Here is a 24208-nt window from a genome sequence, read left to right as displayed (position 1 = left end):
CAAAGCAGCAAGCTGATATCCTAGTTGGCTCCTTTTCTCACAGTTCCGCTGAGAAGTCCTGCATTGAATCATCATGTAGATAGACAGATAGATCCATCTTAAAGCTAGGCATGAATGTAGTTACCACAGCAAACAGAACGTCAGCACGACATCCTGACCCCATCTATCAATGCAAATCTGGGATGTGCAAAGGGGAAATTGTTACCATGTTGACTGTGCATGAAACATCAAATAATAAAATAAGCATTATCTTTCCAAAAATACTTTTATCAAACAAATATAAATAAAAATAAACATGATCTTCTCTTTGAATTTCTTACAGACATTTCTCTGGCCCTGCCTTCTCTATAGGCTGTTTATTTTATTCTTGTTTGGCCATGCCACCTATTTTATTTATTTATACCATAGTGGAGAGTCTATCAATAAGGACTTTTAGGTTTGAAAAATCATTGCAATGAATTTTTTTGCAAGAAAGGCAAATAATCTATAAAACAGATCATCATGAGGGTGTGCAAGCAACGCTTGCCCTTCCGATTCTGATTTTGACTTTGATTCCCTCTGAGCTTGGGTGTGGCTGTGAGATAGACTTTCAGCGCAGCACAGGAAGGTGATGCTACCGAACAGAGAAAGAAAACAACCAGAAGGAAAGACTGCTCTGTGAACTGAGACCCAGGAGTTCACAAGCTACCTAAAATAAATTACTATTCACATCTGTACATGGAAAACAGACATTGCTGGAGACCCCCTTGTTGATTAGTGTGGCAGAGACATAGTTGTATGCCCATGAGGGAGACAAAATGAGGGAGAAAGAAAAGTCTTCATGTCAACCATAGGAAGTTGGCAATGAATTTGACACATAAACGTGGCTAACAGAAACTAAACAATAATATAACATAACTTCTTCAGAGTATTATCTCCTTTTCAAATTCTGTGCCGCATCTGGGGATATTTTCCCTTAAACCCAGCTTAATTGATGGTGGCATCTTTTGCTTGACAATACAGTATGAGGAAATGCTTATGTACAATGTATCATGTATATAAACCCTGTGTAAATAGTTTGTTTAAAAATCAGACTGAGTCATTCTTAACACACTAGTGCAAAATGTTGAGAATCAAAAATTCTGGGATGGAACAGCCGACTTGTGAGATCTGCAAACATCCCCCATGATTGATGGATGCCCATGGGAGCCCGAAGAGCCTCAGAGCTTGTCATGTCTCAGGCAGGGCAGAGCGAAGTGAGTGTATGCGTACACATCTTCCAGAAGGTGTCTTCTCCAGGAAGGTGTTTCTTTTGTAGAGAACTCACGTCCAATGAGCAGGGTTTAAAAAAAAGAAAAGAAAAACACAAAACACATATCAAGTTGCTACCGTTTTGTCACCGCACCTGAAGGATGTATCCATGTGCTCAGAAGACGACATCCAAAGGCATCCTGGCCACACAGAGACACAAAAGTCAGAGGCATTAAGTACCACCTGTCTGTCAGACCCTGCAGTTTTCTTTGCCCTCGCCGGGGTTGGCGTCTTGATTTCCGGTGGATGCAGCAAGGCTTTTACAATCCATTTTCTAGATGGAGATGTGTTTGCAAGTTGATCCTCAAAAGACTTGGTCATGACTGAGAAGAAATTTCCACTGTGTTATGCCAGCAGATGATGGCCAAGGTTGCTGCAGCAAGGCAAGAGTAAAAGGAAAGGTGGTATATGGCACCAAAGGATTTCACTGCTTGTCCATCAGAGGTATGGCTATGAATTGGTCCTAGGGGGCACTGAGGGCTATACCACTGTACACACTGTGTTCAGAGTCGTGTCAAACCTCACAGCCTTGGCCTCTGTGGGTTTTAAGTTTGTATCATACATGGGGTTTTCAAATGAAGCTTGTCCATTACTGTTCTCATGGCCAGCATAGCCGTTGTACTGAACTTTTGGTCTTGTTCTAAAGAGAAAAGAGAGCACACCGTCAGATCCCTAACTGCAGAGGCACAGGTTGTTTTCCTAGCCTCCACTCAGTCTCCAGGCTTCCTCAGCAGGAAGTATTCCTGTAAGGTTAGGGAGAAGGCAGGGGGCAGTGGGGGTGGGGTGGGGTGGGGTGGGGGTGGGGCGGGGTGGATATCAGCTACTTCACCACAGTTGACTCTTTAGAAATTGGTGGTTGGGGTTATAAATAGAACATAAAATTAGAAATAATTTCCAAAATTTAAAAAACAAAACAAAACACCTCTCTATGCACCGAAGGAAGGTTTGGAGCACCTTCTAAGGTGGCAGACAGGGAGATGGTGGATCTGGAAGGCTATCCATCACCAGCAAGCTCAAGGACTTGGTGAAGCCACTGTAGTCTTGTCATGGTGAAATTCATGCTCACCCTAAGAGGTGGCGTCACTCAATGCCATTTCAGCTTCAAATAAGTTCATCACCATTACCAGCATTCACTGAGTGCTGATTACTTTTACAATGTAATTTTTTTTCTCTTGTGGGTTGAATATAAGCCAGTTTAGGGCTGGAGAGACAGCTTGGCAAGTTAAGAGCGCTTGCTTGCTCTGGGGGGGTCCAGGTTTGGCTCCCAGCACCCACATGGCAGCTCACAATGGCCTGTACCTTCCGTTGTCCTCTCCTGGCCTCCATGAGCACTGCACACATGTAGTGCACATGCACACAAGCAGGCAAACACTCATACATAAAACAAAAGTAATAAATATTTTTAAAGAGTCTGTTTACTGAAATGAAACTCAGCATTATAATGTTTCTATACTTCGTGATTAAAGGAGACTCCTCTATCCCAGCATGGAGGGGACAGAGACAGCTGGGTCACTGGAGCTCTCTGGTTTCCAGTCATCCTAGCCAAATTGGTGAGCTTCAGGTTCAGTGAGCAATTGTGTCTCGAAAACCAAGGTGGAGAGCTGTAGAAGAAAAGACCCACTGTATACCTCTGGCCACAAAAACAGATTCATGTATGTCTAAGCACCTGTATGCATACCTGTACACACCAACTAAAAATGTACATATAATACCCATGTACCAGAACACACCACACAAGAAAGAAAAGGGAAAAAATAATCTAAATACATCTGGTCATCTTCCCCCTCCCTTGATCTCAGGAGAAACCAGGTATGAACAGTATGTCATGTGAGAAAAATATTACACTCATGTAAATAAGCACACAGGTGTCACAAACACCTGAGAGCAAGTGTGTGTGTGTGGGAGGGGACCCCAAACATTCATTGCCAGTGACTTACTCAGTGATTATCTCAGGTTTTAATCTGTTGATTAACAAACTGATAAATAGAAAGTATGTGTGTGGTGATATGTAGTGTCCCCCAATACACTATGTCTCCCAATAAAATAAAACTTGCCTGGAGATCAGAGCAAAAAGCCAGCCACTATATAGAAGTCAGGCAATAGTAGCATATGCCTTTAATCCTATCACTTGGCAGGCAGGGATCTGTCTGGATCTCTGTGAGTTCAAGGCCACACTGGGAAGAGAGCCACGTGTGGTGACACATGCCTTAAATTCCAACACTAGTTAACCATGGAGTTCTAGAGATCTGTACAGACAGACAGGAAGTGACAGAGCTGGGCAGGAAGTGGAAGTGATGTAGCTGGAGAGAGAGAGAGCAAATCAGAGGGCAGAACAGCAAGGCATATAGGCATGGACAGACAGGAAGTAGCTCGCCTTTGGAAGCTGTGGAGTTGATGAGGTGAGGTTAGCTGTGGCTTTTCCTATTTCCCTGATCTCTCATGTTTTCACCCCTATATCCAGCTCCGAGGGTTTTTTTATTTTTTATTTTTTATTAATAAGACTGTTTAGCAATTCGTCTGCATGTGTGGTCTTCAGAAAATTGGTCTGTCAGCAAAACATTTCTCTGCAGCTGCACCAGGAGTCAGAGACACCAGTGACATTGAACTTGGAAAATGCTTGAGGAGCACTAGTCAGCAAACAAATATCATTCAGCGTTAATGAGCAAAAGAGCTGCCTGACACTTGTGTCCAGTCACTTGGACCAGAGTGACCCTGTTCTCTTTCTGCTAGAGAGATTCAGGGACAGAGGAGGAAATGCAGCCAGAGCCCAGGTCTATCTCACCGAGGCAGGTTTCATCAGAACCATAGGTTCTGACTGAGGACCTCTTCCCAATATAGAAGAATGAGGGAAAGGAACTCCAGCCTACTGGGACTTTGGGGTATCTGTAAAGCAATGCCCAGCCACATCATTAAGGAATGTCTCTCTCTGCTGGAGCTGAAAGATGGGCACTATATGAGTGCTAAAAACTTGGTGCTCATAGCAAGAACTCAGAAGAAAATCACCTGGTGAAGGGCTGGGACACTGGCTCTCCACATCCTTTCTTTTTAAAAAAAAATATATCTTGTTAATATGGCCAGGAAGTAGAGAGAGAACAGATCCTATGGAACTGCTCATCACAGTGGACTCACTCTTTCCCTGGTGAGCCTGAGAGGAAAACCCGGCTTCTTCCTGTATTCACCATGCAGCCCTTTCAGTGTCCCCAAAGGCTCCAGTCACTGGACAAGGCAGCAGTTCATTTTCTCGCTAGCTGCTGTCAGTGTGGGAACCATCCCCCATATCCCTTCTTGGAAGTTCCTGACCACTGAGATTTGGGAGGAAGCTCCTGGATTTAAAGACAAACACTGTAATGTTCTAAATACACCCCCTGCTACCATGCTAGGACTTCAGATAGGGTCAGGACTCATTAAACTCACAGATGAATACAGAGGACTGGACAGTATTGTCATTGGCAATGACAACTGATTCTGACCCACCCAGGTGTTAGCTTCTCAGGGACAGGCTAAGGCCTCATTCTCTGACACACAGGGATTCCTCCAGCTCATTTCAGGGCTGAGAAAGGACCACAGTCTCTCACCTGACGGGTTCAGAAGGCAAGTAAGCCTTTCTAACAGCACAGACCTGGAGTTGGGGTGAGGACACTCGATGGGTGAAAAATAATTTATAGGGATTATGAGTTCCTGTGGTTGCTGTCAACACCTAGGGAACTCCGAAAGCAGCAGCATTTTAATTTCCTCCTCTTTAAAATAAAAGTGCCTCCTGCTGTGGGACTCATGGTGGCTGTAACATCAGCAGAAAGAGAGATGAATTCTCCAAAGACTTGTTGTCTAGGGTACTATTTTCTTCAAAATAAATAACAGTGTGGTTATATGTCTGTGGAGAGCAGAGGATGCCTTGTATACATGTGTATTTTTTTTCTTCACATGGGCACAGCCATATTAAGGACCCAATGACTCAGGCACGTAGGTGTGGCAAAGCCTTCCCCATAGGAGTAAAGTTTAAAGTGATGAAGCCTTCCTTTAGTCCAAGTGTGAATGTTGACAGTGTGTGTAAAAGTTAGCCGCTTCCTTCTCCAAAAACTGCAATCTGAGACTGCACCCCGCCACAGACCTCCTCCCAAGAAGAGCTAGCCTCTCTCTGTTGTGCTGTGTGTAATAAACATGCTGAGGTTCTGGGTTATTTCATGGTTGGTGCTGTTCCAGGTAAGCAAATATGAGCCATGTGCATGGATCTTCATGTCTGTTCTTCCTTCAGTCCCTGGTCACTTTAGTCAGGGTTCCAGGACAAAGCTGTGCAGAAAGCAGCCAATATCTGGGACTTCTTTCATGTGGTTGTGTTTTTAAAGGAAGAACACTGAGAGCCACAGGCAACTGGAGACATAGCTATAAACTACTGATAGTCTTAGACTCTTGTGTTGTCTTAAGTATAAGGCAGTAAACATTTAAAGAAATTCATAGCATATCTTATTTAAAAAAAACTTCACTTCAGGTTTTTTTTGTATAATAAAGATTGAATGGAAACTAGTGTATTATATAAACAAACATGTGATACACTTAAGAACTAGCCTTGTTTCTGGGGTTCGTAATTGTGCTATTTTTATAAAATGCTACTACTAAAAAAATTCAGATAGCAGTGATTTGGCATATAACAAGTTTTCCCAGAATTATATTATCCACATAGAGAAAATGCACACAAGGACTTTGAATTTTCCACAACCAGTGTTTGCTTGTCTATTTTAGACAGGGTCTTGTGTAGCCCAGGCTAGCCTCAAAATCTCTATGTAGTTGAAAATTATATTGAACTGCTGGTCTAACCTGCCTTAACTTCCCAGATGCTAGGATTACATACACACAATGGGAATAGGACCCAGGGTTTTATGTATCCGACACAAGTGCTCTATCAAAGGAGGTACATCCCTATCCTGCCTAGAATGCTTCTTTTTTTTATTCACACATACATTTTTAACCCTAAAGAAAAGAACCCATTTATTCAATTTCTCCAAAAACCCCTAAGTTCTGACATTTTCCCATTAATAAGGATTTTCAAGTTAATAGATGTCAATGCATCTTTCCAAGAGATAGAACACAGATAGCTACTCAGACGTATTAAGAACTCTCCAATTTGTTGAAGGAAGACAGCCACCAAAAATATATAAATCTTTGATTCATAGAGTTGAAAGGGCCAAGGAAACCCCTCCCCCCTTTTTTTCCTCTCCTGCTGGAAGGTTGCAACTCTCCCAAGGCTCTGATGTCCTTAGGGCTTTATGCCAGCATATGCTTATTTTTAGACCAGTCATTCATCCCTTTAAAGCTAATTACTTAGACATGTCCTGCTGACAAAACAGATGAAATCAAACAATGAAAAAAAAATGGAACGAAACAAGAATCATCTGCAGAAACTCTGGAGTCTACACATTCATATCTAAGGAAGAATACCTGCATTCTGTGTCAACTGTTTGGCAATATGAAACATATATGCATAGGAATTCAAGCATGCCATTGCTCAGATCAACACATCGCACCAAGAACACTTGCAGGGCACTCACACCTCTGCAGTACCTGTGTTTGTAGAGGTAAAATGCAAACCCTGATAAAATTAGAGCAAAGAAGGGAACAAGGATCGCAGCTGCCACGGAGCCGCTACTGGTGCCCTGGTAATGATTTGAAGAATCTGCATCAGAGTTGGAAGGATCTAGAAGACAAAAGGAAATGGAATTTGAAGTTATTGTATATTGCTTAGGCAAAAGAAAAAGTGTCTCTGACATATTTTAAAGATGAACACAGAATCAGAATGTACATCCCATGGTAAAGCCACCCAGTGTCCTTTCCTGAAGTCTCCTTGTTCTTCAAACTTTCTCTCTGTGGACTTTCCTGCACTGTGTTTGCTATGCAGATGGAATCCTCTAGCCCTTTCATTTAGGTTCGTGGTCCACAGGTCACCCTATCCTATCAAGCATTAGTGTTTTACTATTTTTCTAATGCTGACTGATATTCCATTGTATCACTGTATGCACCATATTTTTCTTATTCCTTAGTTGATGGACTTTTGAAAAGTTTCCTCTTGAGCGATGATAAAGAGGATGCTAGAAGCATCAGGAACATGGAGGTAAGGGCATGCATTCAGTCCTCTTGGCAGGATAAGTAGGGGTGCAGTTTTCTATGACACTCTATGTCTGATTTCGATGAACTTCATTTTGCGTACCCAGCAGTTGTACCGCTTCACATTCCACTGACAGAATCTGAACTCCAATCCCTCTGCCTCTTTGACAAAACTTGTTTTGATTTTGTGTCCCCCTAGCATAGGGCCTACAAAATAGTATCTTGGCGTAGTTTTGATTTGCATTTCCCCAATGACTAATCTTGTCTGGGATGTTCCTCTCCATGGTCAGCTTGATGAGATCTACAATCATGGGACAGATAAGCTCCTGGGTATGCCTGCGGGGAATTATCCTGATTGCATTCATTGAGGTGGGAAGACCCTCTCCCGGGGGGTGATGGTACCATTCCTTGACTGGGACACTGGACTGTGTAAGTAGAAAAAACAAACTGAGAACACACTCATGACTCTCTGTTTTCTGATTGTGTATGAGATGTGATCAGCTCCTTCAAGCTGCCATTTGACTTCCTATCATGCTGCACTGTAACCTGAACTGTGAGCCAGAAGGAAGCCTTTCTCCCTTAAGCTACCCCCACCAGAATATTTGATCCCAGTAATGGGAGAAGAAGCTAACAAAATGTCCAACATCTTTTGTGAGCTGGTTGTCTATTTGTATGTAATCTGGGAAATTTACGCTCCCCATTTCCTATGTTATTGGCTTGGTCATCAGCTTCTATGATACAAAGCAAAGAGTCCTTTATGTATTCTAGATACAAACAAGTATTCACATCTATCATGTTCAAAGATTTCCTCTCATTCTGCGTGTATTGGGGGAATCATTCATTTTTTCCTGTGGAAACCAGTTCATACTAAGTTTCGTGTGGATGCTTCCACATTAAAGTTATCTTTCAGAGTAACTTGATTTCAGGACCCATTCGACCATAATCATGTTTATTTGGTTTATCTACTGACTGGAGACAATTAGGAGGTTGTTATTCTCATCCATAAAAAACTTTTTTTTTAAAAAAAGGTTTTATCCAGCATTCTTAAATGAATGATGGCCGCTGGGGCATCACTAAAACATTGGCTTTTCTAATTAGCTGAAAGGGAGGCTCGCTTGGGATCCAAATTATTTTCTAAAGCAAATTGTTTCTTTCTGACAATAAGGTCACCATCCCAGGAGAATAAAGATTTCTTGTTAACACAAGCTGTTCTTTGGTTCTGTTAAAAAGAATGGGATAATGTGAAGAAGACACACTGGAATCAATGATGGTTTCCATCCTCCACTGGATGGGTAAACCCTGACATGCCTAGAGCAGCTCCCTGATGTGTGTGTGTGTGTGTGTGTGTGTGTGTGTGTGTGTGTGTGTGTGTGTGTGAGAGAGAGAGAGAGAGAGAGAGAGAGAGAGAGAGAGAGAGAGAGAGAGAGAGAGACCATTGCCAGAGGGTGGTAAACAGAGAAAAAAGGAGGACAAATTCGGGCTGGATTTGGCCTAGAGCAAGAGAAAAACTTCAGCCATGGCTAGTATTCCTCTAACGCATTTATTTGGTCCCATCATGCCCAGATCATACAATCCATTTTGAAAGACCGTCTCAGCCTGCTGACAGTCATTTCAGCTCTTCTGATTAGGAGACTGAAGTTAGGATGGCAGAAAGATAATATTTTACAATGGCTTGCCCTTACTGACTATTTTTGTTTGGTTACCTACAGGTAGGTGACCTCTTTCCTTCCCTACCCTGGGTATCTGGATAGCAGTCCTGGAAATATGCCACCAGTGGTAGTCATCCCAGTTCATAGTCCCATGCTGGCTTCCTATGGATAAGTCTCTAGGATCACAGTCTGCATGGTGATACTCTTCTCCACAAAAACCAACGTGTTGACGGCAGAAGGCAAGTAAGGAAAGCAGTTTATTCTGTTCAGGGAAAAATATGGCGCTAATCTCATTTCACGAGAGCATCTGCTTCCTTGTTTGTGGACACGGATAATGGCCTTCACGTGAGTAGAACTCAGGGTGCACAAAGCTAGCATTGTTTGGAATCTAGCCTAGTGAGTCATTCAAAAGTTGGGTGGGTAGGGAGGTAGGGGTGGATCTGGGAGGAGTTGGGGGAGAAGGGGTGAGCGTTATATATTAGATGAAACTCTCAAGTAATTAATAAAAATCTATTTACAAGACTTGGCTGGCACCTTGATCACTTCCATTCACCTTTTTGAGTCACCTCTTTTCAGTTTCTTCTCCAAAGGACCATTTAAAGGCCCAATTGATCTTTGCTTAAACAAACAAACAAACAAACAGGAAAGCTTACCTTGTCTTTCCAGCTTGAACTTTCCAAAGTCTTTTCCATGTATATCACCCTGAAAGGAGAATCCTCCTCTCTCAAGTCCCGAGGACACCTGGTTTGCAGAAAGGAGGGCAGAGCAGAAGAAGAAGGAAAGAAAACTCAAACATAACTAATACCACTCAGACTTAGATATTGCATGCCCAGAGTGTAATTTCCCCCAACTTCCTTTAACGACATATGTAATCTGAAAAATCAGTATAGAGTTCAGTTGAAAGCAACGTAGGAGGGGGCATGGTGCCAGTTTGACCCCTAACATGATCATCCATTCTACAAGGTCACATGGCAATGGCCTTCCCTAATGAGGAACACTGTGTATTAGTGCACAACTCTCATTACATGAATTCGCTTTAACTAAAAGAGCATCCCATGAGGCTGTGTAACTTTGTTAGAGAGCAAACTGGAATGCAACAAATGTCAGACTCTCAGAGAACACCACCAAGCATAACATGCCCAGTTTGCTTTCTGTGTTTATTGATCATGACTCTTGGAGCCTTCGGATAATTTTCTAGGTGGTCTTGAAATATCCAAAGTTCTATGGTGAGAGCTATGGTCTTAGCAGAGCAGAGCCTAGACTGATGAACCTATTTGCCCTCAGCAGCAACAATCCTTTCACTCTGGACCAACTTATTTCTCATCTCAGAGATTCGGTTACTGCCAGCATCAGATGATGTGAACGGTGGCCATACTTCAGGGGTACCCTCTGAGTTCCAGAGGGATGGGCAGCGTTTCCCCTGCCTAGAATTCTCAGTGGATCACAGACTCTTCTGCCCAGACCTCAAAGTGTGACGACCATGAGAAAAACTTCATGACAGTACTTACATAACCATCGAGTCCCCAGTTGTCATTTTCAAACTTGCTTACAAAAATATCTGCTGGGCCTTTGATATGAAAGGCTTTCAGAAGTAGGTGGGCCTCTTCCTTCTTGTAGACCCCTGCAAAAAACGTCACAGTTGTCAGTCCTGCACTGAGGAAGTCAGAGTCGGCGACTTGACCTTTCACCCATCCCATAAGGACTAGTCATGGTGGGGAATCATGTCACAGACAATAGAACATTTAAACACATGTTTTATTTTTAAGATTGAGCCTCAGTATTTTTACCACTGTAGGGTTGGAGAAAAATCACTTCTTACCAAAGTCCTTGAACGGATCTTTCTCAAACAGATATATCATTGCACTACACTCAGCACCGCTGTCCAACCAAAAAATTAGTAGGAACTCAAACCCGCTGATGGAAAGAGCTAGCATTTTTCATTCATATTTTATTTGCTTCTGAAGACAGGGGTGTGTAGAAAAAACAGTCTGAAATCCTAATTCAGAACACAACTCCTTTTAGAGACGGCTTGCCCTGTTCATAGGAAAGGCATAATGGTGGGGAATTTTGAGGATAGCATGAGAGACAGGCAGAGGGAGCCAGTAGCTGCACCTATCAGCTACACCTACACGGGGCTGACTGTAGTGCTGCCCAAAGAGATGTGATGGGAACATGCCATGCACCAGCAACTAGGGCTCCACCAAGGGAGGAATACACACACCACAGAAACAAGACACCCAAACAGCTTAATCCAGAGCCATGGGGTTCTGGATATAAATGGAGTATTCTTAATTTACTATGTCATGCACATAATTAAAAAAAAAAAAAGAGTTCCATTTCTGTGCTAGCTCCACAATCCTTGGAAAGAAAAACTAGCAGGAACAGACCATGGTTGCTGAGGACTCCAACAGCATTCAGCGTAGGCAAAGCCGGAATGGTTTTAGTTAGAAGGTGTGCTGTGAGGTGCCAGGGTACATACCTGTCAGCTCCAGCTGCACCTGTGAGGATGCAGTGAAGGTCGCATTCACCTTGCTGCTGGTTGCATTGAACCAGTCCACAGTGAGGGTCGCAGGCTGTCTTTTCCCCAGATATTCATAATACCCCTTCCACACCGAATTGATGGAAAACACATCGGAAGGAACTGTGGGTGGAAGTGGGGACAGACCGGCATTAAGACAGGCACAGGCACAGAATCTAGACATTTTCAAAAACACAAGAAGGCCTAAGATTGCCCAGTGAGGAAGTACAGTTAAGGACAGCATTGGGCCAAGGGTGACTACGAGAACTTGCTCCTAGTATGTGGAAAACACCAACGGAGCAGGGAGATCAAGTCTGTGGCTGGTGGTGAGGCTCTCACTGCTCTTTGGGAAGTTATTTAGAAGCATGGCTGTGCTGGATTTGATGGACATGCCAGGTACAGAGGGTTCAGTGAGTTGGTTCTACCAGTGTTGAATTAGTTTTAGCCAGTAAGAAATGCACTCTACTGACCCCTGACTACTGCTGCTCAATCACTGTCATCCAGATTTGCTCTTTGCAGCCATGGAAAATCTGGAGGAAATGACACTAGCAGTCAGTCTGTCAGGAGCCCCCACTCCCAACAAATTGGCACTTTCCAGTACTTGATGGCTCCTGCCTTGAGAAGACAAGAGGTGTACCCATAGCTTGTACTCTATGCTAACTTCTATGGGAAAATAATAGTCGTGTGTTAATTTGAAAGGCAGACATGACAATATCAACCGTCACTTTTATATATGTTGCTTAAATATGGATATAAAGAAGCAGAGAGTCTTTGTAACATAACATTCCTCTGTGACAAGAATTGGCATAAAGGTAATTGGGATATTTCTTTAGTTTTCAATGTCTATTACATATATTTAATTTGTCTTTAACATCTCCCTGGCAATGGTCATATATAAATTACTGTTCTCCTGATGATATTAATATAAAACTGAACAGTACAACACCCTGTAAATACCCACCAATGTTAGCACTGAGACTCTCAGTATTTCTATCTTATAACATGTTTTTATCATTTAATTAGACAAAATCAACTGTAGATTGCATAGATCTCAACAGTGTTGGAGTTGTTGGGGAGAAATATTTATTTCTCTGTCAATATAGAGCCTTTGGCAAACCTAACGACGTGATAGATGGTGATGTCACAGGCATGTCACAGCTACATGCATACTTCTCTTTCACTCCAAGTGACCATCTTCCCATCTCACTAGACCAGCCAAGCCTACAGAACCCAGACTAGCAAATTAACATTATGGACAAATCCAGTCTCATAGCTGCCTATGGCTTGGGTACACCTGACTTACTGATAAAGGTAAAAATGGAATAAGTTAAATTAGTAATGGGCTGGTGTATCAGCATAAGTATTTAAGATACTTATAAATAACCAACATTAAACATTTTTACTTATAAACAGACATTTTAACCCAAACTCACAAAATACCCTACTTTAGGTTACAATTGCCCCTAAAGTAACCATTTACCCATTAGAATCTACATGCTCAGCTGAGTATTTTGTTGTATATGGTACAACCACTGCCCTGAGCCACCACTGTGGGTATATCACCATGACAAGCCAGCCTGGCTGTGTAGAATTAGGAAGAACCTGGGGCTTAGATCATTTCTCAATCTCTGGGTTGAGATGTGATCATTGGTCATGGAGGAGACACTTTCATTTGGGGCCCCTTCTCAACTCACTCTCTTGCTGATGGTCATGGGTAAGAATAAGTCAAGGATTAGATCTCTGAGCTATATTATAATATACTGCCCTGACCAACACCCATTTTAATTAGCACTTCCCTTTAGAGGACAGGATCAAAAGGTATATATTGATGCTGATGTTTGTGCCCACCAAGGTGTTTGTAGTTATTTCAACATCTATAACACAAAGTTGGCAAATTAAAGTCAGGCTGAAAGTCTATGGTAACAAAAGCATATTCTGTTTAGTTTCCCCGGGGTAAATGTTGCCTTGTAAAGTGTTGACTTTGTCATTGATTTAGAAGTTACATTTAAATAAGATAACTAAGGATTGAAGCATATTTTCACTCCTCATGTACAGACTGGGGAGAGCCCCCTAACCCCACTGGCAGGCTTCTTCCTCATCTGAGAATCAAAGGAGTAGGTAGCATTTTGAACTACCAGCATTGCAAACTGCCTTCCAGGTGGCTTCTGAAATACAGTTTTATATCCAAGAAACTAGGGCTAAAACCGGAGTAAGGAAAGTACTAGTCAAGTATTTTGTATTTTTACAAAGTTTTCCTGTTTTGGGTTAAAAGCAAAGTCAATCGTGGCTTCAAACGAAACTTCGGGATACATTTTGTTCACTCAGTGCACATTTCAGCTTCTGACACAGATCTGCTATGCAGATGTTTTCCAGCTGTGACACCTTTTCCTGGGAACAGCATGGCATCTATTGAATTCTCCACATGAAATATTATCAAGGGGCCACATCTGATGGCAGGCTAAAACCTTCATTCTAGAAGACAGCGGATGCCTGAGTTTTGGAGATACTGGAAAAAATAGGGCTCCACATTTGAACTGCTCAAATAATGACCTTTAAGCTGTCAAATGCCTTGAGTGTGCTAACTCCCTCAAGGAGGGGGGTTGCAACCCTATTTATAAGGCTCTCCATCATACCACATGTGGGGCCAAAATGCCCAATGTGTCTTCTAATGAAGTTTTGTGATCACACCAAAGGCCTCCTTTTATGTGGTGACATTCCACTAACAAGCCACTAGGGTGAAGGAAATAGAGGTGTGTGCAGGTGTGGTGCTTAATGCGGGACCAACCGATTCAGAAATTTAAATTCAAAAATTGTTTCATTGTGCAGGGCTGAGAACAAATGAGTTTGGTTGAAAGCTAGAACTCTTCTGGTATACGAACCTGGAGTTTTAGTAACTGTTTCATTAACTTCTCTCACTCCTTTACCTACAAGTAAAAAGACAAATTATCATTTTCAAAAACATTGATTTTTTTGGGAATCAGGTTGAAAAAAATTGTCAAATTGAAGCGATTCTCCTTCCTCTGGATTTATAAAAATGTACAAAATATAAATATTGTATGCATAAACACTTCGACCCGGGTATTCACAGCAGAATCTCCTTGCGTTTGCGGCAATGCTGAGCTGGGTTGTGAGGCCCGTGTTGTGCCTCTAGAACGGAGGTTTGCACTAAGGGTGCTACAACAGAGAGCCTTGCAAATGAGGGTGGCCAAGGGGGGAGTTCCTGACAGCCTCTGAGCTGCCATTGCTGACACCAGCAGGAAATATCCCAAGTGAGGAAAATGTCACAGTCCCTCATTAGTCAGTCCCACTACATCTGTAGATATATAGGATAATATTGAAGAATGTCAACTTCCTTTCCCCAGACATTATTGAATTTGGTCAAAGTTAGATTCCTAAGCTCTCAGCTCTTATGGCATTATACTAAACTGCAAGCTATTTTATAAATATCTGTTCTCTACTTATGAAAAAGAATGAGACTCTAACTTGAGAACTGTGAACATATGGGCTTCAGGAAATTCAAGCTGAAGTTGGGATGCCTTGGTTCACTGAGATGTCTGCACCCATTGCCAATGATTATCACATGGGGTGTGCTGGGTCAGATGCTGGTGGCGTTTCTCATCAGGCCCGGCCCAGACTCAGTTCTCCCCTCAGTAAACACCTGCCTTTGTGAGTGATTCACGGCAATGTTTCCATGCTGATTGCAATTTTGTAGTAGAACCAATATCAGTAGTAGAAAAGCTGGTGTTTCACCACCCATTGGCTTCTGATCTTAAAAACAACACTGCTCATTTTATATATGCTAGGAGTGCTGATGACATTTATCGACACTTCTTATTTTTAAAGATAATGCCATTTTCCAACATCATAGCGTTTATTGTTTTTTTTTTTTTTTTTTTTTTTTTTTTTTTTTTTTTTTTTTTTAATGCAGAGCAGAACATGTTTCTTCAGCCAAACAGCTTTCCTCTGCAGCTTAAAATTCAGTTAACAACCAAGTATACACATCCATCTACTCTTGGCCCTTCTGTTGGACACTTTCTCTGCACACATCCAAGCCCACAGAACCTAGGCCCTGTGGAGCATTGCCTATGGGGCACTGATGCTCCATCACAATGTCACATGTGAGGGTCTCTTGACCTGCACACTAGCCTGACCACAGGGGCAGCTCTTCCTGGCTCTTCGGACGTACATTGTCACACCTCCACCAGAGACTTACTTTTACAAACCGGTGATTTCCCTGTCCATTTCATATCTGCTTTACATGTCCTGTGTTCAGATCCACCAGCAAGGAAAAATCCCGGATGGCAGGTGTAGACTAAAGTGTAGCCGAAAGCTGGAAGATCGATGGCTCTCACATCTGCATGGGCTGGGGTCTCTGGCTGCCGGCAGGCATGGGCTGAAAAGGCATTTACTCCATTAAAAAGCTCTGGAGCTCTCTGTTCATTGTTAAACTGCTACATTACATGTATTCATGGGAACTAAAAGAGGAAAATTCTACAAAGGGTTATGAATTAGGGATTACATACTTGAGAAATATATACCACATATGTACAAACACACACATATACAATACACATATAAGTGTAAAATTATGTATATAAATTTAGAGGAGAGATCCCAGCTTTCATAAAAACAGAATACTCTGGTATAATACAAGAGAAATACTATGTTTAAAATCCCTAGGGTGGTGTGGGAGAGATGACTTGGTGTTTAGGAGCACTTCTTACTCTCCTAGAGGACCTGAGTATGGCTCCCAGCATCCATGTCAGGGGGCTCACACCCTCCTAGTGCTCCAGCTCCAGTGGACCTTCTTCTAGCCTTTGTGCACACTGGCATATACATAGAACATATAGATGTGCACAAATAAAAATGAAAATAAATCTTTAAAAATCTGTAATAACCACTCCAATAAGCTAACATGATCAGATATATGCTTGGATTCTTGTCAAGCATCATCAAAAATATTTATTGCTTATCTATATAAGTGTTAATTTTTGATATGTTTTACACGTTTAGTCATAATTGTAAGTTATATAAGCCACAATTATAAGTTCTTATATCTTTTAAAAATATAATTTGGGAACAAATAAAGTTGGAATACTAGTGTCCTACCATAAATAAAACTCATACATTTATAAAAACCATACATGTCTTTAGTGAAGGACTTGTAAGTCTCTAATTTTACAGTTGTGAATTTAGTTGCTTTAAGAATTGTCAATAGTTCATATTTTGGCAAGTTTTCAATCTTTATTCCTGCATGATAGCCACCTTCATAATGCACATATACACACTTGAGTGTGTGAGTGCATGGCCGTGTGCAGGTATATACATAGCTTCTCCACATGGCTGAGAAGTAAGATAGATATATCAGCTTTGAAATAAGTGCACACCTGACCATTCTGACAAGGAAAGACATGGTGAATTACACCTTACCTGCCATAGCAATAACTTTTCACAGCATTCAGCTAATGCTTTTATGTTCAACATAGCAAGGTATGGGGTTGCCTAAGGTAAGTGGTGGGTGACATGAATCATTCAGTACACATTCCCACAGCACTTCCTCATTCTCATGATTGAATCACAAAGTAAAAGTCAATCCATCCATCACTATTCCAATGATCAGTCATTTTACACTTCCACTGAGTCTCCAGCTACAACTCCATGCTGAGTGCATGTACTGAGTGTCTGGCTCATTCTTTGAGCCAGTAAATGGAATGTAGACAGTTGGAAGGATGGTTGCATGCTCAGGGCAGTGCTGGGTTTGAAGTCACTCTGTGTCCTGGGTTTCTGGCATTTGCCTGACTGACATCAGCTGGGAACCTAGTTCCGTGTCACATGCTGCCTCTTCCTATCCACCTGATGCATTGAATCTTGGGGTTGAAGACCATCATTATGATCAAACTCTCAGTCTGGTTGGTTTGACTGGTCTAGGAACCTTAGGTGCATTTGGAGAAATGCACCCATTTAGAATTAGGGAATGAAAAACAAACAAACCCATTGCTCTTCACAGTTTCCCTGGGAACTGTGACTTCTTTGTAGACACTCACCAATGGTTCTTGCAGCTATGGGGGAAGAACCTGGACTTACGTATGCATTCTGTCTGTATCCCACTCCATGTGAGGTTTGCAAGGCAAGTTCGTGTGGTAGAGCCTTGGATATGGTAACCCTTCCTACATCTGAAGAACACGGTGCTTCCAACCTGAGGAGAAAAGCAACAGAGCTGCAGAGGAAGGACAGCACCCAAGAACCAGGGGAGGTGTACCAGTGACCTATGCTACTGAGCCTCCACCACTTCTACATGCATGGCAGAGCATCACAGTCAAGACAGACTACTTGCTGAGTAATGGCTGCTGAAGAGTGGGAGGGGGTGGGGGATGGTGTTAAAGAAGAGAGGGCAGGAGCTGGATCTGACAATCAACATGGTTGTTTATTTGTGTCAACAGAGTATGCTTTAGCATCATGACAAATGCCTATTACGGGAGGCTAAGACATGAAGATTGCACATTCAAGGCCAGCCTGGACTACATAGTGAGTTTCAGGTTAGTTTCAGGGTGTAGGTTGTAAGCCTGGCTCAAACAACAAATGCACACACGTTTTTGCATTTTAGAAGTCTCCTTCTTTCATTTATGCCTGTTGGTTTGTTTTCCTTCACTCTGCTCCTTGTATTTGAAACCCCAGACAGCACCTGGGGACTGCTTTTGTTAATGCTCTGGAGGCTGGCCACCTGCTGTGCTCTCCTGGGATCCCTCACAACTCAATAAGTCAAGATGTGTGAACCATGCCGGTTCCCTGAACATCCTTCCCATCTGAGTCCCGCTTCATCTGCAGACTTCCCTTCTGCCTCTTCTCTGTTTCTTTCCTGCTTTCTTTCTACACAGGAGCCTTGTTATTTCCAGGCCTTGGCACGTGCCCGAGTCACTGGCCAGTCAGTGCTACAGCTCCCTCCACAGTCTTTCTTCTGTTTCTACCCTAACCAGGGGAGATTTCTAGACAGCCAGATTTCTTTTAGACAATGACCTGTGGTCACGATATATGATTCCCACATTTGAAACACAAACATAGGCAAGACAGAGAGAAGAAACAGCTGCCTTGGGAAAGCTGATGGCTGAGGGGCAGCTCTGCTGGGGCTTGATGCATCCACAGCATTCTGTTCGCACCAAGCAAGAATCCAAAGATTCAAAAACCCATCTTCACCCGGCTTGGAGATTTTTAAACTATTCTTCGACTTCTTATGAACACTATTCTATTCCTTACACCACCCTCACCCACACTGGGGGATTTTAGGGAAACTATAATTAAAACCAAGAGAACCCAGGTAGCATGTTGAATGAGAGATGTGATGGGGGTGTGCTCTGATCATGTGATAAAGTAGAAGGGGGATTTATAATCCAAGAAAAACAAATGTATCTAAAGTTCTAATTAAGAACTGGTACCAACTGGAGAGAAATATCAACCTGCTTCCTTTCTGGAATGGATGCTTCCAATCAGATATGACCTCTCAGACTTCTTGGTGACACACTGATGGGATGCACCAGTAGGAAGAGGAAGAGAGCCCTGACATTTCATGGCACAAGACACCACTGCAGCACCCTGTTCAGTAAATCGGTTTTAGCCAGATGTGCCAATTTGTGGGACCTGCGTGTACCTGACCTGAACTGCAACTCTATGGGACAGGACTGACTAGACAGCTGGCAGGCAACTCCTCTCTCCTCTTATCCAATTAGCATAGTTCACACGGAATATTCCAGAACTTAAGAGGGTCCCTTCATGGAGGTGGTCTTTCAGGACACAGCTCAAGAAAGCATACATTGGGCTCTAAGGAAGAAAAAAGAAGACCCCGGGGAGGTTTTATCTCCCAGTTCCAGCCTTAACTTTCAAAGGCCATGCCTGTGTCTTTTAAATGATAGTGAGTCAGGTTGTTGGGCACTGTCCTTGGTTAATTCTCTTTGAAGTGGGTGAGCTATTTCTCTATCTCTCTCAGCTTCTTGTGAGGAGACAAGGACTGTGGCGATTTTGCCATCTCTGTGACTGCAGGTTGTGCCCACGTAGGCTAAGACATCCTGAAATCTGTGGTGACCGATAGTAATCATTTTCCAAGGTGAGCCAATGAGAACAATATCCATTTGTTTTCCAAATGACCAGAAATTTGGAACTGAACATTTACCTGTCAGGAGGCATTTATCTGAAGCCTGAGGCCATACCTGGATCATCATCCACCATGTGCTAACCCATCTACTGTGAGAATTATTCTGTGGTACTCCAAAGAGAAGTGACAAAATAACAAGAGAAGATGGATAGGACCAGTAAAAATAGAAACACTCCAGCGCTCTTGAGAGCTACGATGAAGTGGCTGAGGGAAAAGACTTTAATTCTGAACTGGTGGGGCTATTAACTTGAAAACAGCAAACATATCTAACTTTGGGTGTCTGCGTCATGTCACAGACAGCCAGGTGTCACCTGGGGGAAATCACACTAAGGATGGCTGATGCTTGCCATATCAAATTCATCATCTTCCATTTGAAGTATTTCTCCATTAATTGTAGCAATAATGCACGTCATATTAAAGGCAAAAGAACATTCCAAAGTGAGACTCGTGTGCCAACAATTCAAGGTACTTTACAAGATCATATTGAGAATGGATATCATGGCAAAGCTTGGCATGGGGGCTGGAACACATTTTTTTCTTCTGGTTTTGCTTTTCTTTCTGGAAATGTGTGCCATTTTCTAACTATATCTAGTCATCACGTGGAGTTATTTATGTCTCAATAACAAGTCACACTGACTTGGTAATTGTCCTTTATGTCACTAAATCAAAAGTACAGAGTCATGCGTGCTACTCAGTGAAAATTAATACAGCCATTGGCACAATGCTAACAGATAGGGAAACTGGTTCCTGTGTAGACGTCCTGGTTGAAAGGATTTTCTATGCAAAAATGTAACATGAATAAGTTAAGGAATATAGCAATGTACACATTTGATTGCTATTGGCTAGGCCTCATGCCCCCAGGACATAGAAAATGAAAATGAAGTACCTCATATCCTTTAGAGCTATTCTGTATTCCAAAGTGGGGAGTTCCTGGGTCTGGGCAAGCGGTGTGGGCCGGATCTGCAATTCACAATTAAAAATAAATCCTAACACCTTTTATTGAAAAGTCCTGTGAACTTAGAAAATGTTTTCAAAATGCCTATGATATTTTATATGAATTGTTAAAGTAAGTGGCTGCCTTCATCTCCCGGGACATTTTTGATGCTTTATCAATTTTAAAGTGGATTTGCATATTCTCACCTAATCTGCATGCTCACATCCAATCTGCATATTTGCATCTATTTGAGAATAAGCCGTTCTTCCTCACTCTCTGGTGTATGTCTCTCTGCTGACAGATACTTGTTCCTGAATATTAAAGTCTCTCCAATCATTTTCTACTTTGATTTTTTGGTTTGTACGGATTTTACTATCACAGTCGCTCATCCATATTAGACTCTTTTTTTTTTTTTGATAATTTTTCTTAAGTTTTCAAAGTGAGAAACATACACTATTCCAATGAAGGCTTCTGGTAATATATCAGGGCCATTTTCAAATGCGTGGGATATAAACAAAGAAGTGGATACACTGCTGCTGTCTCCAGCTGCTTGTACAGAATAACATAGATAAGGTCTTCAAAGCACTTTCCTAGATCTACTGAGAAGTCTGGGGAAGGAAGACATGTTAATACAGAGCAGTCTTCCATGGAGCAATCACATTCAAGCCAAATCACAGGAAATAGTCCTAGAGTTGGAATGAAAAGTTTCATGGAAATTATTTGTAATGCTGCCTTTAGTTTTAGGTATAAACAATTTGATTGCAGAGAAAATTGCTGAGACTAAAGCTCTTAATTACTGTAAATTTGCACAAGAATCTTAGTGAAAGTGGGTGGTCAATATTAACTCACAATAAGAACAGCCTCTTTGCTATGGGGACGGTTGCTAGGAGATGGTAATAATTGTCTCATCCAGAACACCCCTTCCCTATCGACAAAGCTGTAAGCTGAGCTGGTTGGAGATGGAGATGCTCAGGTGGGGAAGAATCCATCAGGTTTCCAACTCAGTTTACATGGTTTGAAGGAGGCTGAACTTCCCTTAGCGGTACTGACTACATTTGACCAGGTCCTTGCACAGGACATTATCTAAGACATAACTGCAAATGAGCTTGAGCCTCTTAGGAACATCATTCCACAGTTGCCCCCACACCCTCAGCTGTGCCCGCACATTACCTATACAGGTGGGCTGGACTCCACTCCACATTCCGTCCGCCTGGCAGGTTCTCCTGGAGGAACCCACTAACACGAATGGGGGTTTGCACTGGATGAAAACCTCAGACTTAAAGGTGAAGCTTTTCCCACTGAGCCGCCCCTCTGCAGGAGTGCCCGGATCACCACAGAACACAGCTGGGGAAATAAACAGGCCATGTCAGTACGCAGCATGTCTGGGCCAGGCTGGCCTATTAAACCTGCTTAGGTCCTACGGATTCTTCAGATTCTGCCGCTAAACCAGCAAACTCCCAAGGAGAAGGCACTGTGATGGCTAGTGTTATGTTGATGGCTAACTTGATATTTAAAAGTTTAAAATCTCTGTGCTCAGGAGACATATAAAGCAAAATCAGGCTTCCAATTAAGGGATGTTAAGGGTTAAATTTTTTTTTTTTTTTCTGTTCCTGCTTCTGTAAACAAGCCTGCTTTGTAGGAAATGACCTGCTTGCTAGAACAAATTGTAATAGTACTCTTTGCCTTTATAAACACCTGGCTGAGGTAGCTGGGCTGGGTGCTGTATTTAGGAATCTTGAGTCCCTGGTATGTAGACTTGGCACCAGTATCTAAACAGAAGCCTCTTCTTTGTTGCAATTTATTTATGACAAGACTGATGAATCTCTGAACTACCCCAGACCCACAATAACACCTGCCTTTGGCCACATTTGCTCAAGTCTGAGTTTACACAATCTGACCACAGCTACACATCACTGTGCTGTTGAAAGTACCCCCTTGAGTGTCTGCCTTCACAGGGCACACTCTACCCTAGGACTTACGCAAGCACTGAGGGACTTCTCCTTTCCACACTCCACGCCCTTCACAGGACAGGATGGCCGAGTGGGAGAGCTGGTAGCCGTCCACACAGCTGTAGCTTATGCTGGCACCCCAGCGGAAGTCCGATCCCTCCACCTTCCCGTTTGGCACTGGAGGAGGCTGACTGCATAGGACAGCTGTTGCCAAGAATAAACAGGTCAAATACTGATGGACACACCAGTGGGGCTGTTTATGTTCTCCCCACCACATCTCTCACAGTGGCTCTTATCATGGCTCTGACCACAGCTTATGCCATAGCACCCACCCTAAATCTTGCCATAAACCATACCACCATAGCACCTGCCATCCCCCCCCCAACTACATCTCCAACTCTGGCCCCTGTCATGCACCCTTCTCTGCTTCACTGATGCCTTTTTAAATAGAAATAATATCTACAAAAACATTAACAACACGAGAGTTTTCCTCCAGTTATTTCTTCTTTAGCCCAGACCAAATATGTAAGAGTAACGATGAAGTCCAACCACAAAGCATGGCAGGATGGAACAGTATTAAATCCTCTGTGCTGGTCACACACATGGCCAAAGGGGAAAAAAAATCCTAGGTCATTTCATTCCTGATACTAGGAACAAACCTAAGGAGGGCTTGATCACACGACATCAGCGAAACCTTCAAATTTATGTTACAGCTGGCAAGACTTTCTCCCAACATCCACTATTTTATTTATTTAACGATAGCATATGATTTGTCAAAGATACTCATGCATTTATGAATAATAATTTTCTAAAGATTTTAATTACCTGTATTTTTGTGTGCATATGTGTGTGTGAGTGCAGGGGCCTGAGGAGACCAGAGGTGTTAGATACTTTGGAGCTGGAGGGTTTACAGGTGGTTCTAAGTCCCCATCACAGGTGCTAGAAACCAAAGGGCTCCTGAACCATCTCCCCAGATACCCTGAGTGACTTTTAAAGAGCTAATCCATAAATGGCTAAACACAGTCCATGAAATGACACTTGCAGAGTTTAATTTGAGTTTTGGGGTTCAGTATCCATTTTCTGGGATACTGCAAAGACAAAGCAAGACCACTGGGCCATTCTGTGGTGATGCCTCATGGGTCCATCTTCCCCACTCCAGAGATTATTATAAAATGGGAAAATTTCCCAGGCAACATGTGAAAATCCACTTTGAAGATGAGAAGCTTCCAGACTCGGAATCTGTCAATGGCACTCTGGAGGCCAGAAGGTAGCAGGAGAGAACATGTTTGCAAATGTTCATCCTCACCCATGCCAGCTCATGGGGGAAGCACCTGCAGGGCACAGCAGCCACCACATGCACCTAGCAGGTGGAAGTGGGCCCTGGCTCTAACCCTCAACTGTCACCCCAATAAATCTGATCTGGGGATCAGAGAGCAGAGCTAGCTACTAGGCTAGACATAGAGGCCAGACAGTGATGACACACACCCTTAATCCTATTATTCTTGAGACTCTGTGAGTTCAAGGCCATACTGGGAACAGAGCCAGGCACGGTGGCACACACCTTTAATCCCAGCATTTGAAATCTCATGCCTTTGCTTGGGAAGCACACATGAATTTAATCTCAGGAAG

The 24208-nt window shown here is 42.6% G+C and overlaps 1 protein-coding gene across 2 annotated transcripts in view; it reads right to left on the bottom strand.

Moving 5' to 3' along the window:
• Positions 1-246: 246 nt before the first annotated feature.
• Csmd1 (CUB and Sushi multiple domains 1) overlaps positions 247-24208 on the bottom strand; it is a 1611441-nt gene continuing 1587479 nt past the window's right edge. The window contains exons 60-70 of one of the 2 annotated variants that reach the window (XM_042262873.2): positions 22610-22783; positions 21801-21974; positions 20583-20656; positions 17638-17749; positions 15767-15946; positions 14433-14477; positions 11515-11676; positions 10544-10656; positions 9689-9776; positions 6847-6979; positions 247-1930 (exon numbers count right to left, since the gene is read on the bottom strand). In XM_042262873.2, coding sequence (XP_042118807.2) covers positions 1771-1930; positions 6847-6979; positions 9689-9776; positions 10544-10656; positions 11515-11676; positions 14433-14477; positions 15767-15946; positions 17638-17749; positions 20583-20656; positions 21801-21974; positions 22610-22783 — 1415 coding nt within the window. In that variant the 3' untranslated portion in view covers positions 247-1770. The remainder of the gene's footprint in view (positions 1931-6846; positions 6980-9688; positions 9777-10543; positions 10657-11514; positions 11677-14432; positions 14478-15766; positions 15947-17637; positions 17750-20582; positions 20657-21800; positions 21975-22609; positions 22784-24208) is intronic. The other variant, XM_042262874.2, reaches the window with a different exon arrangement.

The sequence above is a fragment of the Peromyscus maniculatus genome, chromosome 17 (assembly GCF_049852395.1).
Source record: "Peromyscus maniculatus bairdii isolate BWxNUB_F1_BW_parent chromosome 17, HU_Pman_BW_mat_3.1, whole genome shotgun sequence".
NCBI lineage: Eukaryota > Metazoa > Chordata > Mammalia > Rodentia > Cricetidae > Peromyscus > Peromyscus maniculatus.
Note: the sequence above shows the minus strand (reverse complement) of the source record. Positions and strands in the feature narration are given on the sequence as shown.